The 15,108-nt window shown below is 37.2% G+C and overlaps 1 protein-coding gene across 8 annotated transcripts in view; it reads left to right on the top strand.

Annotated features, from left to right (window-relative positions):
* ACBD5 (acyl-CoA binding domain containing 5) overlaps positions 1–15,108 on the top strand; it is a 49,525-nt gene that overhangs the window by 18,499 nt on the left and 15,918 nt on the right. For 4 of the 8 annotated variants that reach the window (XM_075492593.1, XM_075492600.1, XM_075492594.1 and 1 more), the window contains 8 exons: positions 1,494–1,631; positions 2,401–2,601; positions 3,330–3,436; positions 5,243–5,519; positions 6,875–7,074; positions 8,679–8,729; positions 9,019–9,128; positions 9,208–9,985. In XM_075492593.1, the coding sequence (XP_075348708.1) occupies positions 1,494–1,631; positions 2,401–2,601; positions 3,330–3,436; positions 5,243–5,519; positions 6,875–7,074; positions 8,679–8,729; positions 9,019–9,128; positions 9,208–9,238 (1,115 nt within the window). In that variant the 3' untranslated portion in view covers positions 9,239–9,985. Of the gene's footprint in view, positions 1–1,493; positions 1,632–2,400; positions 2,602–3,329; positions 3,437–5,242; positions 5,520–6,874; positions 7,075–8,678; positions 8,730–9,018; positions 9,129–9,207; positions 9,986–11,981; positions 12,987–13,016; positions 15,051–15,108 lie in introns of those variants that run through there. The other 4 variants (XM_075492597.1, XM_075492595.1, XM_075492596.1 and 1 more) reach the window with 4 other exon arrangements.

Raw genomic sequence — 15,108 nt, 5'->3', positions numbered from 1 at the left:
GAGGAGAAAATAAGCATGTGATTGCTTATATTCTTGTAGTCTACAAGACAGATAATAGCTTTTCCAGTTCTCTCTTTACAATAAAGAAGCATTTTTTTTTTAATCTTCAGATAAAAGTTGGAATAAATCAATCCAAAAGAGTGATGCTGGGTGCCCACAGAAGCCTTACCTTGCAGTAAAACTAAAACAGGATATTTAACATATTCATTATTTCTATACAAGAACTGAAGTTATTTTGGGACAACCCCCCCCCTTTTTTTTTTTTAAAGCACTGCAGATAAGCTTTGAAACTAGAGGAACGTGGGAAGGCTCTTCATTGCAAGGTTAAAGTAAAACCCCTTAGCTCTAAATTACCATGCAGCAAAGAAAGTAGCGGAGCTGGTTTGGCAACTCCAGTATAATTGGATATTATTTTGCTGTTAATGTTAAGCCTAAACGTAAGAATTAATCCTTCAAGGTTCTGACAAGGGAATGTAGAAATTATGCAAATGGAATGCTGTGGTGACAATTAAACCAGACAGAATTCAGTCTTGGAATCAACATGTAAACTATGTGTCTTGCAGAAACTGTCCCTTCTTTGTACCTTAATCACTCTGTCCTAACATAGGAGGCTTAAATGATCATCAGGATGTATTTAACCATATCTTTTCTACAGGAGGTGGTAGAATTGTCCCTTAAATGCTCCATATTTTTTAAGAGTCTTTACCTTGCAATTCTTTGTACAGTCAGAGTAAATTGTTTGTGATCCTTGGAGTGATCAAAGATGTGGAAAACAAGGATTTAGCAGTTACTTTGTGTATGTAAAGATTTGGGTTTTTTAAAATATTTATGTAATTAGACATGCAAACAAATGTGCAGTGTATTTATTTAATAATCTTTTTCACTGAGGTCAGAGAATTTATTTCCATATGCCCTTTGCTAGATAAAGATCTGTATAAACTTGAGTCTTCTTACCATATTTTGCGTCTGCTTAAATTGCTGCAGGAGAAGATACCCGGGATATTGTATTTACCTTCTTCAGAATCCTGTTGCTCACATAATTGAATAGAATGTTTCAAAATTTGCCTTTGAATTGAGAGCAGTTTTGAAGCATTTCAAGGGAACTTCTATAAAAACGCTGACTTCTGGGTTTAAAAGAACATGGCCACATCGCTCCTAGATAAAATGTTACTACAGCTATACTATAAATATGGGTAATAGTCTTGGTCTGAGACTTGGTAGTCAAAGTGGCCTGCTGTCTCTTTCCAGTAGGCTTCCTCAGAATCATTGAGAATCTCTTCATCAGTAGTCAGGCACTCTGTGGTGAGACACAAAAGAGAAACATTAAACTAATTAAGGACGAGCTTACAGAAATAAAGCTGGCATTATTTGGTACATCTTCTAATATGGAAATACTTTGGTAGAACTATGACTAATAGCTTGAGGGGGGGGAGGGTTGTATGTTTGTTTCTTCTAAAATACATCTTTTCTTTCCTCTTTTAATTTTTTCTTAGACCTTACTAATGTCATGAATTCGACTCCAAATATAAAGGCTGTGAATGGAAAAGCTGAAAGTAGCGATAGCGGAGCAGAATCAGAAGAAGAAGGGCTTCGTGAAGAGGAGGAAAAAGAACTGCAGCTAAATGGAAAGGGTATGTTTTCTGCACTTGGATCATTGTCTCTTCCAAAGTTATTCTCAACCACCTAAGTGGCAGAAAATCTAAAAGGATCATGAATGTTGTACTTCTTCAGGAGAATTAGATGCAAATACACGTGGATGCATGTGTGAAGAATGGTAGTGTCTCAACCTAGGTTATAGATTTAGAACTAGTACAAATTTGTAAGCTATGCCATACAATTTTTGACTCGGATAGGAAGTTCTGTCAATAGGCTAGCTAAAAGTCTATACCCTGTATTGTTTTGGGTTTTGTTGCCAGTGCTGTTTGTAAGAGCTGTGAATGGCTACATGGGCTGTAACAGTAGAATTGAAAATCACTTTTTTTTCTTCCAAGAAAATAAAACAGAACTTTCAGTGAGATTTGTTTAGGGGGTCTATAAAGAGTTTTGAGAAATACCAGCGTCAAGTGAAAACCAAATGAAATTACATATTTAGAATTCTATACAGGTTTTTTCCTCCACGGACATTAGGGTAATTATTTAATTTATCAGAGAGACCTACTTTGGATTTGCTTACTTATGTTTTAATTATTATCTGCTCTTTATGCAAACTAAATTTTATATTTACACTTTTTACAAGAACAGAACAATCCCTGCAAATGTGAATCTAGAAGCATTTATATATTTTGTTCTGCAGATACATTATACTTACAGTCCATTAGAAAGTTAGCTGCTTGAAGAAATATGTTTTGAGCTATTAGGTGTGTAGCTTTCTGTTTGCAAGGTTTTCTTGTTATTTTACAGACTATAAGAATGTGAAACCAGAATCAGCAGCTGCTAAGGATTTGGAAGGTATTGTTACTAATGGCTGTTACAAGGACAGCTTTATCCCAGATATGCAGAATGGCATCCAGACTAAATCTGCCCTGAATGGCTTGAACCCGGAGGAAGAAATAAAGAAAACCGAGCCAAGCCTAGAAATAGCTAATAACAGTGCTCACCAAGGTATTGTCCTTGCAAGACCATATTTTCATTTGCACTTGCTTTTCTTGGAAAATATGTCTTTTCTTGAAAGCTTAATCCTGGAATTCAGAGACTAGCAATGCTGTCTTTCAGTTGTAGAAACCTGAAGAAAGAATACTCAAAAAAAAATCAAATTTAATACCAGTTTAAAATAAGGCTTTCTTTTAGGATCTGCTACAGAAAGGTACATAAATTTAGAGACAGAGAGGCCCAAAACCACAGAAACACAATTGTTTTCTTTTAAAATCATTATACTACCTATGCAAATACTGGTTGCCTTTGAAAGCTAATTTGTAGTGAAAGGAAAATCACTAATATCTTACTTGTCTTTCTCAAAGGCTGAACATGTTATAGATGCCAGTTTGTTGAAACTGATGTCTAAATATATAATTTAAAAACTAACATAACTTTAGGCAAAACTGCTTTATACTGAGCTTAGGAAGGAGAGTGGAATGAACAAGGTAAAATTAAAATTATCAACTTATAATGCAGAAATGCCAATATGAGGTATAGTTTTCCCATTAGTAAAAGTTTTATATAATTCCTATATTAATATAACCTCTTTATTCAGAATCTAACTTCAGGATGATAATTGTAGATAAAAGGGGCATGAGTTGAAGCTCACCTAGACATTTTAACTCATTGCTTTACTCTTTGCCAGGATTGGCTCACATTTACAAAGCATGTGTGTGTGTCTCCTTTCCGTATAGGTACAAATGAAGAGAATACTGAAGAGGTCTCAGCAACTCAGCATTTAACCAGTGATTCAGACAGTGAAGTTTATTGTGACTCTATGGAGCAACTTGGACTAGAAGAGGTAGGAGCTTAGTATTCCTAGGTGTATTTTGAAACTGGTATGCTTATTTTTAAATAGGTTCCTATCTGTCAGGTGAACCTGGACATGCAGAGGTGAATGAAGTAAATAATGCATACCTTTCTCCTGTTTGGACTATTGGTTTTTTGCTCTTTTTATTATCAGTCTTTTACAACTTGGTTACTACTGATCCAAAAGCCTTGAGATTTTTGCCCTCAGAGAATTTATGTGAGGGGAAGGTATCAAAAACAACAGTACAAAGAAACAACTGTCAAAAACAACAGTACAAAGAAACTAAGGGCTGCGTCCACAAATTAATTTAGGGTCTTCTAACATATGTAGGGACCAGAATCCAGCTATCTCTAAGAAGCAGGGAGTGTCTTTGCAACAGTGAGCTTTTTGCATGCTCTTTTTCTGGCCTGATGAATCCTGCATTTGTTTCTTAGAATAAATAAAGAGTAAGCCTTAGCAGATGGCCTGTAGGCCAGTGCCTGAAAGTGGCCTAGGTCTAAAGAAGTGGGAGATTAGGGGGAAATCAGTTTCCTGATTCTGGGGAGGAATATATGAATGACTCATGGGATCAGAAAGACCAGTAAGCACTCTAATATTGCTTCATCCTCTTGTCTAGCTGTTTCCTGAGGTTCCTTTTAGCAAATCAAAATTTTAGTAATGAAGCATGTTGGGAAAGGTGATTTGGTAGAAGTGCTGCAAGCTCTCTTATCTAGACGATTTCCCAATCATCTTGTGTATTGTTCAAGCTTGTTTGAGATTCTTTAATTGAAGTGGGTGGATAACATGTCAGAATTTCCCAACCTGCATGAGAAAAGTTCTAGTTTTGAACAAAATAACAAATGTTCAGGTATATGTAAATAAATATACAAGTAGAACTACAGATGGATCAATTCAAACTAGAAGAGGTTCGTTTAAAGAATTAAATGCAGCTTTTTATTGGAAAAGATGTAGCAAACACTCTGTCCTTCAGGTCTGATGGTACAGGTTTATGAACTGCTATTTGACAAATGGGATTTTGGCAGCAGTTTCCATTTCTTTGCCCCTTTTTTTGGTTATTTCTGCTTTTTCATTGAGTTATTTTCTAGCTAGCTGAGATCCCCAGTCTGCTTCAGCATAAACTTGTGCAAGTGCTTGTCCTTGCACTCATCAAAGAGTTGCCTGAACCACCTTAAGGCAGTCCTGTTGCAGAACATGCAATTGTGACCTGATCAACACGTATGTCATCCGTTTTTAATATCTTCCTACAGTACCACTGATTTTGAGTGGGAAGTTGATAGAATACTATGCCTTTCTTTTGTTTGGTGAGAGGTACAGTGTGCAGCCAAGCTGTTTTGAACAGGTTGATAATAAACAATGTGATCTCTTTGATGTGAGTGTAAACACTGCCTACTCAAGGTTGCTAATAGCACGTGACTTTTGACAGCATGGCTCATGAATCCAAGTTAGGATACCACTTCACTGTCTAGGAAGCAAAGCCAATTTTACAAGGGAAAACTAAACATTTTCAGATCTTAATGTGATTACAGAGTATTACTGTATGTTAGAAATGTCTAAAGTAATTCCAAGTGGTATCTCTGTTTTGAGAATATTTGCCTCAAAAGACTTTTCAGTCTGAAAAGGACATTTAGACAATAATAAGCATATTCTGCAGGAAAACAACTGCTCCTGTTAAAAGAAAAGTCTTAATTCTGGGCAAACTATTTTCTTAAAGTGAAAGTAGAGATGATGCTTCTTCCTTTTTATTGGTTAACTGTCACACTTTACAGAATTTAATTACTTGCTAATGTTAATTTGTAGCCCTTGGAGATCACCACATCAGCTAAAGGATCTTTAAAGCATTCATCCCATTTCTTGGATGTAGATCACACTCTTCTGTTAGAAAATATGGATTTTCCAAGGCATGCTTGCATGACTTATGGGAGTCTCCAACCTGGAAATACTGTAGCAGGAGCAGCTCAAGAACAAGGTGAAATCAAGTGTGGAGGAGAAGATGGCAAAGCCAGTAATGGGGGCCCTCACAAGGAGAAGAAAGGTGGAGAAAAAGCAGATTTCTACAGTGTCAGAAGAGGGCGAGGTACTGTGCATGCTGCTTTTGTTTTCCCCAATCTCCTGACTGTCATAAGTTACTGGTGCCTGAGAAGCACTTGTCAACAGTGTCCCTTAAGATAGTGATGCTATATAGTGCTTCTGTCCTTCACAATAAAAATAGATAGCAAGATCCTAATTACAGTGGGCAGCAATCAGTTTTGTCTTCGGAGTATTTATTTCATTCATAGTAAGTATTACAAAAGGATTTTCTTGTGCTATGGAGATCTTGTATAAGCATATTGGCTCCTTCTGTTTTGGCTTACCTTGAACTCCAGCTGCTGTTTATGGCACCTGTCTTTTTAGAAATATAATCTTCAAAACCTCTTTATGCATGAGAAGAGCTTCTTTACAAGTTACATATTTATTTTTAAATGCATATGCATTTATTACCTCTATGGTGTCTTATTTGAAACCATGGAACATCTTGGAAAGGTGTCAGTGACGCATTGTTTTCTATATAATTAGAGTGTTAGCCACACCTTTGAGTGAGTCTTATACTATCTATTGTGATTCTTAAAATGTAATGATTCTTAATCACATAATAGTCCAGATATTCAATTTATTTTGGACCTCTGCTCTTTTTAATTCTGTAATACTTCTATTACTGTCACCTAGGAGCAGCACCAAATTCCAGTGGTATGATCTGTAAAGTCAAGGATAAAGTTTATTTTTCTTGTACTGAAAAAAAAAGCCAGAAAGTATTTTATTTATATATAGCATGACTTTTTGTATGGCACCTATATGCGATCAGATGCAAAAATTAAAAAGAAAATCCAAATATAACATTCATGTTGAAAACTATTATGAAGAACATATTGTAGTTTAACCATCTCCCCTTCTCTCTTTTGTTGTTTTACTTACATTTGCTACTTGCAGGTGGAACCATGACAGGCTAGCTGTATATAGTTTAAAGGAGTATTGTAGGTTTCAAACAATTATATTTTCTTATCACTCTGTTCCAGTGTTCTTTGTTTTCCAGCTGGAGGCTGTGCCAAACTAAAAACACACATACGCTTGATAATAAGACACATCTTTCTTTCTTTTTGCTAGGGCAGAATTTACTGCTGAACTTGACTGGATGTGAATTAAAAATTTTTTGTTAAATGTTTATGCAGTTCTGCGACGTTGAATGATACTGTCACACTGAGGCTGTAGGGAAACATCTCAAATGATGTTGCAGTAACTTCCCAGTGCTTTTGAACTGTCTGAATATAGCCTATGATTAGAAGTACCACACTCAGTTCGGGAGGGAGAAAACCGAACTGTTCAAATCAAACATTTTCAATAGAGTTGGTAGTCTATTCTGTGTTTTATGTATCTATTCTTTCTCCCTCAACACAGGGCATAGACTTCAGCCTCTAGGAGATGGTTCACAAGGTGGACAGATGGGTAGTGGAGGGGATGGAGAGCGCTGGGGATCAGACAGAGGACCCAGGGGTAGCCTCAATGAACAGATTGCGGTAGTGCTGATGCGGTTGCAAGAAGACATGCAGAATGTCCTTCAGAGGTTGCATATGCTAGAGGCGGCTACAGCATCACAGGTATTATTCATTGAAGTTATTTGATTACTTTTTATTAAATTTCCTTGGATATTTTTATGCTTTTTCAGATGAAAATTTAAGACAATATTTTCTTAAACTGTAAAGGCATTTCAGTTATATTCCGTAGTTTATTCCAACTTAAAATTTCTTATTGGTACCTACTCTCAGGAACACAATTCAGGACTCTTGTACATGTGAGCAAAAACATGCATTTTGACCTAGAAATTAACCATATATTATTTTACTGATTTCTGATCAGACTAATCTTAGCCATAGTTATTGATACAGTTGCTATATGGAGATTCCGTAGTTAATGTTAATAATACATGATCCCAGGTAATTTCTTCATCAGTAGATCTCAAAGCATTTTCAAAGGAAGTGAGAAATTATGTTAATCTTCCAGACTGGTAAATGTTTGCAGGCAGAACTTCTGATTCCATTTTCCAGTTAGCAGAAGACTGATTCTTCATACCATTCTTTCCCCATGAAGTAATCCAGCTTTCTTGGATTTTCACATCATGTATACAAGATAGGCAAAAGAAATCTTAAGCAAGTATAGATATTTATTGATGTAGTGTTTCTTTTTCCTTCTGTTTCAATGGAAATACTGTATATTCGGGAGAAGAGAATATGCTGTGAATATAGTTGAACCAGCAACCTAAAAATGTTTGGTTTTGTTTGACTTGCTGATATGTTTTGATCTACCTGAGAATGAGAGAGCTGTACAAGGAATATCCTATGGGATGCACATACTCCAAATCTAAGGCAGCCAGAAAAAAGGATTTATTAAAACCATGATTTTGCTCCATCACAGCTATTCAAGAATCTGATGTTTGGATACAGATTGATTTTTCTTTTTTTGCCTGAGCAATATATGAAGAAATAGTAAAAGATTCTTCCCCAACAGTTCATGCTGTTCTTGCTACCCTTACCTAAAGTGAAACAGAAGCTTCTGTTTCACACTTACATAAATTAAGAAAGACCTAGAAAACCGACTGCTTCGTTTTTGTGGAAGCACCACGATAGTGTGTGGAAGCACCACGATAGTGTATGGGGATAGTCTTGAAAAGTTTCTGGTACTTCTCATTTTCTGGATTGCCTGGAAGATTTGGAACAGAGTATTCTTCCTTTATGGTGTTAGACATACCTGCAGCTACAGCTCAGGGCAGACTAAAACAGTGCTTTTTGCCTTTGTATAGACTAGTGTCGAAACATGTAATCATGCCAATTAAGCTGCTGGGATTTCTACTCTGGGTTGCAACTGCTGGGACTGGACCAGAGTTGAGGAAGTTGCAATGACAAGTTGGGCAGGGGGGCCTTGAAAAACTGTAAAGAGGTCCAGTAAGTGACATGGATTAATTTTTTAACACACAGAAATGTAATAAAAATGCTATAAAGAGCAATGGAAACATGAGAGGTGAGTTGGAAACTGTAAGTGGTGAAAGGAGGGTTGCATGGGAGTGGTTCTGTTCCTTAAACTGTCATAGATACAGATTGCAAAGCCTTCACAAGATGAAAAACTTCATATTCTCATTTTGTGAAGCAGAAAAACTTTAATTGCAGTTTCCCTTTTTATACTTACCAGCCTTTGTTTGTATTTAAAGGCAAAATCTGCAACACTACAGTCAAATTATCAGCCCGCCTCCTCTGTCAAGGTAAAATATTGTTTTTTCTGTTTGTAAAAAGCAGTGTGAATAGTGAAAAAAGGTGAGATTAATATTTTATATCTAGCTCGTAGTATGTGCTTTTTGTATTGTCTCTCCCTTGACTCGGAGATAAAAAATAATCTGTGTCTGAAGAAGTTATTTGATTAATTTTTTTTTCTGGTCTTACTAGTATTTTCTACTTTGCTACTGTAGCATTTGACATGATTGAGAAGTATACATGTGGTATTCAATATGTGCACACAGATTGCTGACTATAATTTTTTTCTGTTTTCCTTAGAAACCATCATGGTGGCCCTTTGAAATTTCTCCTGGTATTTTAGCTTTTGCTATTGTATGGCCATTTATTGCCCAGTGGTTGGTACATGTGTATCTTCAAAGAAAGCGAAGGTAAAGACATGCATTCAATAGGGCATATATACTGCATTTCATCTGTTTAAACCAATATGTAGTGTATCGTGTTATTTAGACAGGACATAAAATGCTGCCTTCAGGCATAAGAAGAATGCAAGGGTGTGCTCTCAATAAGGCTTTGACAGTGTATCTGAAACATCAGGTCAGTATCAAAATGGGGAGCTTGATAATAATTGCTTTGATAAATTCTTTTTCCTTGAGTTCTTTGTTTCAAGATATGTCTTGCTTAATCTTCCATTGTATGTATTAGTGACTCATAGCTCTGAAGATACCAGGCTAAAGCAGATTGTACAGTAGAGTCCTTGGTATGGTTATGATAGGAAGGTGTGTGTTTCAGTCCCAAGAATTCAAGCCAAATATGCAACAAGAAATTCTGGAAGCTAGTAGGAGTGCTTTCCATTAACTGGGAATTCTAGGAAGAGACATGTATAGTTTTCTTTGCCTTGAAAGTTCCTCAGCATAAGAAAGTATTGGTTAATTTGTCTTTATATGTGGTGTCCTTTCTATGTGGCAATTTAGGTTAAATCCATGAAGAGTGATGCAGGATAAATAATTTCAGTGAGCGTACACAAGTAGGTGAGGCTGGATAGTTTGGAAGTGTCTCCATGACATTCTTTGACCCTCTCACTCCCAATATCCTCTTGAGCCACTTTCACTGCTTCTAGACTCCCTAGTCCCCTTGTGCCATGAGAAAATGTTTTCCTGTCAGGTCCTTTGCAGAGTCCCATCTGTCACCTATTACTTATTTAACATCTACTAGCACCTTACTAGAATATTTTTGTAACATCTACTTTGACTTCCTTCAGCTGAAGGACAGTTTTACCTTTATCTTTACCTTTACCTTTATCTCCTCTTACCTTTTCTCAACTCTCTAAGTGTCAGAAGATCGACTGAATGTTCTCTAGTTGCTATCTACTTACTTCAACCTCACACCTGACTTTGTTAGCTTAATATGCTCTTTTTTCCTGTCAGCCTGCAGAGAGTCTGCATATGTGTAGATCTTACTAGAATTAGCTTAAATTGTTTTAGCTTTTAAATGTTTGACAGTTTTCATGGTATTGTTTTCTCTCATACGGTGAATCACAGAAACACAGAATCATTGAGGTTGGAAGGCACCTCTGGAGGTCATCTGGTCCAGCCCCCCGGCTCAAGCAGGGACACCTAGAGCCAGTTGCCCAGGACCGTGTCCAGATGGCTTTTGAATATCTCCAAGGAGGGAGACTCCACAGCCTCTCTGGGCAACTTGTGCCAGTGTTCATTTCTCCTCATAGGAGAGGAGAGATGCTCCAGTCCCTTAATCATCTTCATGGCCCTTTGGTGGACTCCTTCCAGTATGTCCATGTCTGTCTTGTACCCAGAACTGGACATGTCACTCCAGGTGTGGCCTTTCCAGTGCTGAGTAGAGGGAAGGATCACCTCCCTCGACCTGCTCTGAGGGATAATGCAGCCTGCAATACCATTGGCCTTCTTTGCTGCAAGGGCACGTTGCTGGCTCATGTTCAACTTCCTGTCCACCAGGACCCCCAGGTCCTTTTCTGCCAAGCTGCTTCCCAGCTGGGCAGGCCCCAGCATGTACTGGTGGCTGGGGTTGTTTCTCCCCAGGTGCTGGACTTTGCACTTCCCCTTGTTGTACTTCATAAGGTTCCTGTCAGCCCATTTTTCCATCCTGTTGAGGTTCCTCTGGATGGCAGCACCACCCTCTGGCACATCAGCCACTCCTCCCAGTTTTGTGTCATCAACAAACTTGCTGAGGCTGCACTCTGCCCCATCATCCAGATTATGTTTAACATAAAGATGTTAAACAGGACTGGACCAGTACTGACCCCTGGCATACACCGCTAATTACTGGCCTCCAAGTAGACTTCTGTCACTGATCATCACCCTCTGGGCCCAGTACATGGTATTGTAAACAATACAAAGGCTGTGAGTCTGCCAGGGAGTTACCCTGTCTCAGAGCTGTCATTAGCAGCATTGATGCTACTTGCACTGTCTGATGAAACCAGAGATTTCACTGCTAAGGCTTTTAGGCAGTTATACACATTTTCCTTATTTTCTGCACTGGTAAATGGAGATTTCCATTTCATCAGCAAGGACAAAGTTTTTTAAAATAAATACAATTTTTTTAGTATCTTATGTGAAACTTTTTAGTGTTTTTTAGCTAATAGCTCTCGAATGGCCATGTTCTCTCTCTCTCTCTCTCTGAACAGTACGCTGTTCTTGTAAGCCTTTTTGATCATCTGTTCTGATGTCTGTAGCACCCTCAATCAATTCACAGGTTCAGTCAGAAATCAGTTTTTAGAAAAGCTCACCTTTCCAGCAATTTTTCTAATATATTGTTCTAATGATTCAGAGCTTAAATGAATAAACAAGTGGTACATTATTTTCAGTTTGGATTTGTCTAGCTTCAGCTTTCATCCATTGGATTTTCCTAGATCTTTATCTACTTGACAAAGAGCCCATGATGTGTTTTCCATGGGTACTTTACTGCTATCACCAGGTCATCTCTTAATCTCTTGCTTAAACAAAACAGATGGAGCAACTGGAATCTTTTATTTTAAAGTTGTTTTCCAGTCTTGGGATGATCCTGGTCGCTCTTTCCCGAATGCTCCACAGCTTATCAACATTCTTTTTGAGTTCTGGACACCAGGATTTGTACCACAGTCTACTAACGGTAATACCAGTATCTCTGTGAGACACAGAGATAGCATAGCCCCAGATAGTCCTTGTTGTTTACTCATTCATGGATTGTATTAAGATGAGATGAACTTCAAGAACAGAAACAAGTAAATAAATTTCTGTGTTCTTCTGCTTTCTTCTTTGTTTCTGAAGAAATCTACCCATAGCCAGAATTTAAGGACTATCTGCTTCTGCATCACTTTTCCATCCGGAGTTCCATCTCCTTTAGCAATGGGTAGGAAGTCGATCAAGTACACTCAGAGGGAAAATGGAATTGCAAACAAGTCCTTCTCTGTTGTCCCATTGCCAGTTGCAGCTTGTACTCTGTTAAGGTGTGTAAGCTTTTAAGCAGCAGCTGTACACAGTGCATATATTGACCATATCTATGTACTTTTGGTTTTAAAATAAACGCTCCTGGAGCAGAAACCAGGAGTCTGTGCTGCCATGTGAGGTTTTCTCATCATGAAGCTGTGGAGCCACGACTCCTGAACTCTTTTGCACAGTGGAGCAAATTCCACGGAGATGGTGGAGAGGCAGCCTTCTGTAGCCAACAGCTTTGTGTTTAGCTCATGTCCCTGGGAAGGGGCAGCTCAGCTCACTCTTGGCACCCTACTGTATGGCGTTCTGGCTGGTCTAGGTCTTCTTCTGAGCCTCTTAACCTGTCTCATTCCTTTATAGGGAACTTAATGCTGAAAATCTGGGTAATCATATTGGAGGCTTCACTGAAGAAAGCTTGAAAACCTGAATCCTAAGGGCTCTAAAACTAGATCACAGATATAAATATATTTATTAAAAATAGTTGAGAGTTGTTTAGATTCAGCTCATGATTTTAGAACATTCTGATTGCACATTTTTGGGAGTCACTGGAAAACCAGCTCATAAGGGTTGCTCTGCTGTGAGCCAGTAAGCCACTGACTGATGTGGTCAGGGACTGTTCTGAGGAATTTCATCTGCAGTTCAGAGTTCTTAGTGATATTTTGTACTCCTTGGTGTAAGTTGTGCCAGTTCTGTAAACTTGCAGATTGTTTTGTAACTTAAGAGGGCAAATTTTCAGGTATCTTGAAGCAGTGTTGTATTTTAATGGATTGGAAATCATTCACATGTAACCTTAGTTGCTTATTTACACAAATGAAAAATCATCTCCTATGTGAAGGTACTTTAAACTCATTTATTTGGTTCCTTTTCTAGAAAACTGAACTGAGAATTCATGACTTTGCTTAAAGACTGCTAGGAGAAGATGGCCCTGGAGAGTGAAGGAATTCTGAATTCTCATAGAATCTCAGAATCTGGAATGATGTTCCTTCTGTTACAGTAATATTTTGTACTACCTTTGAGCTAAACATTTAAGGACTAACATTATTGAAACTTGAATGATTCACAGCTCCTAGGTTACAAATAAAATAAATTTAATAGTTCCATCCTCAACACCCTATGAACATTAATTATTTTGGAATGTGCTTGTGGACGGGCCTTCAGTAATTACTGGTCTTGCTGATGTCAGATGATGAAGAGAATATCATCTTTGTAAAAGAGTAAGTGAAAAATATGTAAACCTGTCACTTTAATATAGAAATAATTTTACAAATACAGCAGCCCTGCCTGTTTTTCAACAGGGTTACATATTACCAGATGAAAGCACTACTAAAGTATGAATTCAATACATTGTAAGCTGTTGGAAAAATACAGTATAGCTCTGAGGAATTCAACTGGTTATTTTTGCTGCTAAACAGGTGTGGGGCAAATTTCCATGTAAATTAGTCAAAAATGAAGTTGAATCCTTCACTTTAAGATTGTAAAGGCGATTTGGGAATTGATATATGTCTTGAAAGTTAGAGCCATCAATAACAGAGGGACTGTCAAATATAAGTTTGGAAACAGTGTGTGGTGGTACAACAGATCCATCTAAAGAAAGAGGCTGCACCTTATATTTTTAACTTTGATAAGTGTATTCTTGTTGACAACAGCTTGTTTTAACTGAAATACATAGTTTAGGCACAAGGTGCTTTAAAATGAGATGAAAGCTAGCTTTGTAAGTATATCTCTAAGATTTTAAAAAGCTCAGTGCACTGTAAGTTTTCTGTTGTCAGTTTATGTCAAATTAAAATAAGATTTAATCTAGCCCTAATCTATTGTGGACTTTTCCCAAGTCACATTATGAAAAATATCAGTTCTGGTATTTCTTTCTCTCTTAGCCTTCTACTTCCTTTCAAAACAAAACTTTTCAGCTAATTTTGGTGCTGATTTTTTTTTTTTCATGGAGTATTTATTAACCAATACAGATAAGAGTTACAACCTTGTGAAGTTTGCTGGATTAAAGCATGCTTTACACTTAATTTTAAAATAAATTTTTATATAAGTTGTCTAAATCTCTGGAAAAGGGAAATGCACTAAAATTAGATTTGACAGAAAACTAAGACATTCATTTGCTATAAAGAATTACATCATAACATAACCCATATTTTAAGATCTGAATCTTCAGAAATTTCACCATATTACTGATGTGCTTTCACTCTCCACCTGGAGTACATATGACATAATTTTTGAGGAAAGTTATTTTTTGTCCTTCCTGAAAATATTTTATAGTTTGGAAAACATTTTTCATACAAGCTATACTGTATAAAAATGTAATCACAGAATTTAATGTTTGTTTTACCATAGCAATTTTAATCTTGTTTTTAGCTGTGTCATTTTTTTTAAGAGTTACTTTTCCCCTTTTCTGATTTTCTTATTGTAAAGCTGAATTAAAAAATAAAATGATCAGAACCTCTGAAGACTGCTGTAACAGTCAGATGGTTTCACGGGCCAGAGATGAGTTTTAGCATGAGATGTACTGAAAACTCAGGTTTGAACAAAGCTTATGCTGGAAGGGAAGTTCTGCTGTGACCTGAAGCCATTGTGGCTGTAGCTTAAGGTTCCTAGAGCGATTGACTTCTTATCATAAAATGATAGAAATGATTATCCAGGAAGGATGCTCTAACTTGACAGTCACTTTAAAAAAAACCCACCTCCTGAAGCAGCATGTCTTCTGCCAGGACAAAGCACGCTGGAGTGCTTCCTCCCCCAGTTCATAACCACCTTACATGTAGGCATCTAGCTTTTAGAGATGGTACATTCCCAAAGGTACTTAACTGTTAACTTCCCACTGAAATAAATGTAGGCATGTGCCATCCTTGTTATTTATTCATGTTTCAATAAATCAATCCCTTAATATTTTGTATTTTATCTTGAACTTTCTTAATGTTTAGTAAATGCTGTACAGTGGATGCTTTGGCTGCTGGCT

This window comes from Mycteria americana, chromosome 2 (genome assembly GCF_035582795.1).
Source record: "Mycteria americana isolate JAX WOST 10 ecotype Jacksonville Zoo and Gardens chromosome 2, USCA_MyAme_1.0, whole genome shotgun sequence".
In the NCBI taxonomy this organism is placed as follows: domain Eukaryota; kingdom Metazoa; phylum Chordata; class Aves; order Ciconiiformes; family Ciconiidae; genus Mycteria; species Mycteria americana.
The sequence above is the reverse complement of the archived record's forward strand: the minus strand, read 5'-3'. Positions and strand labels throughout refer to the sequence as shown.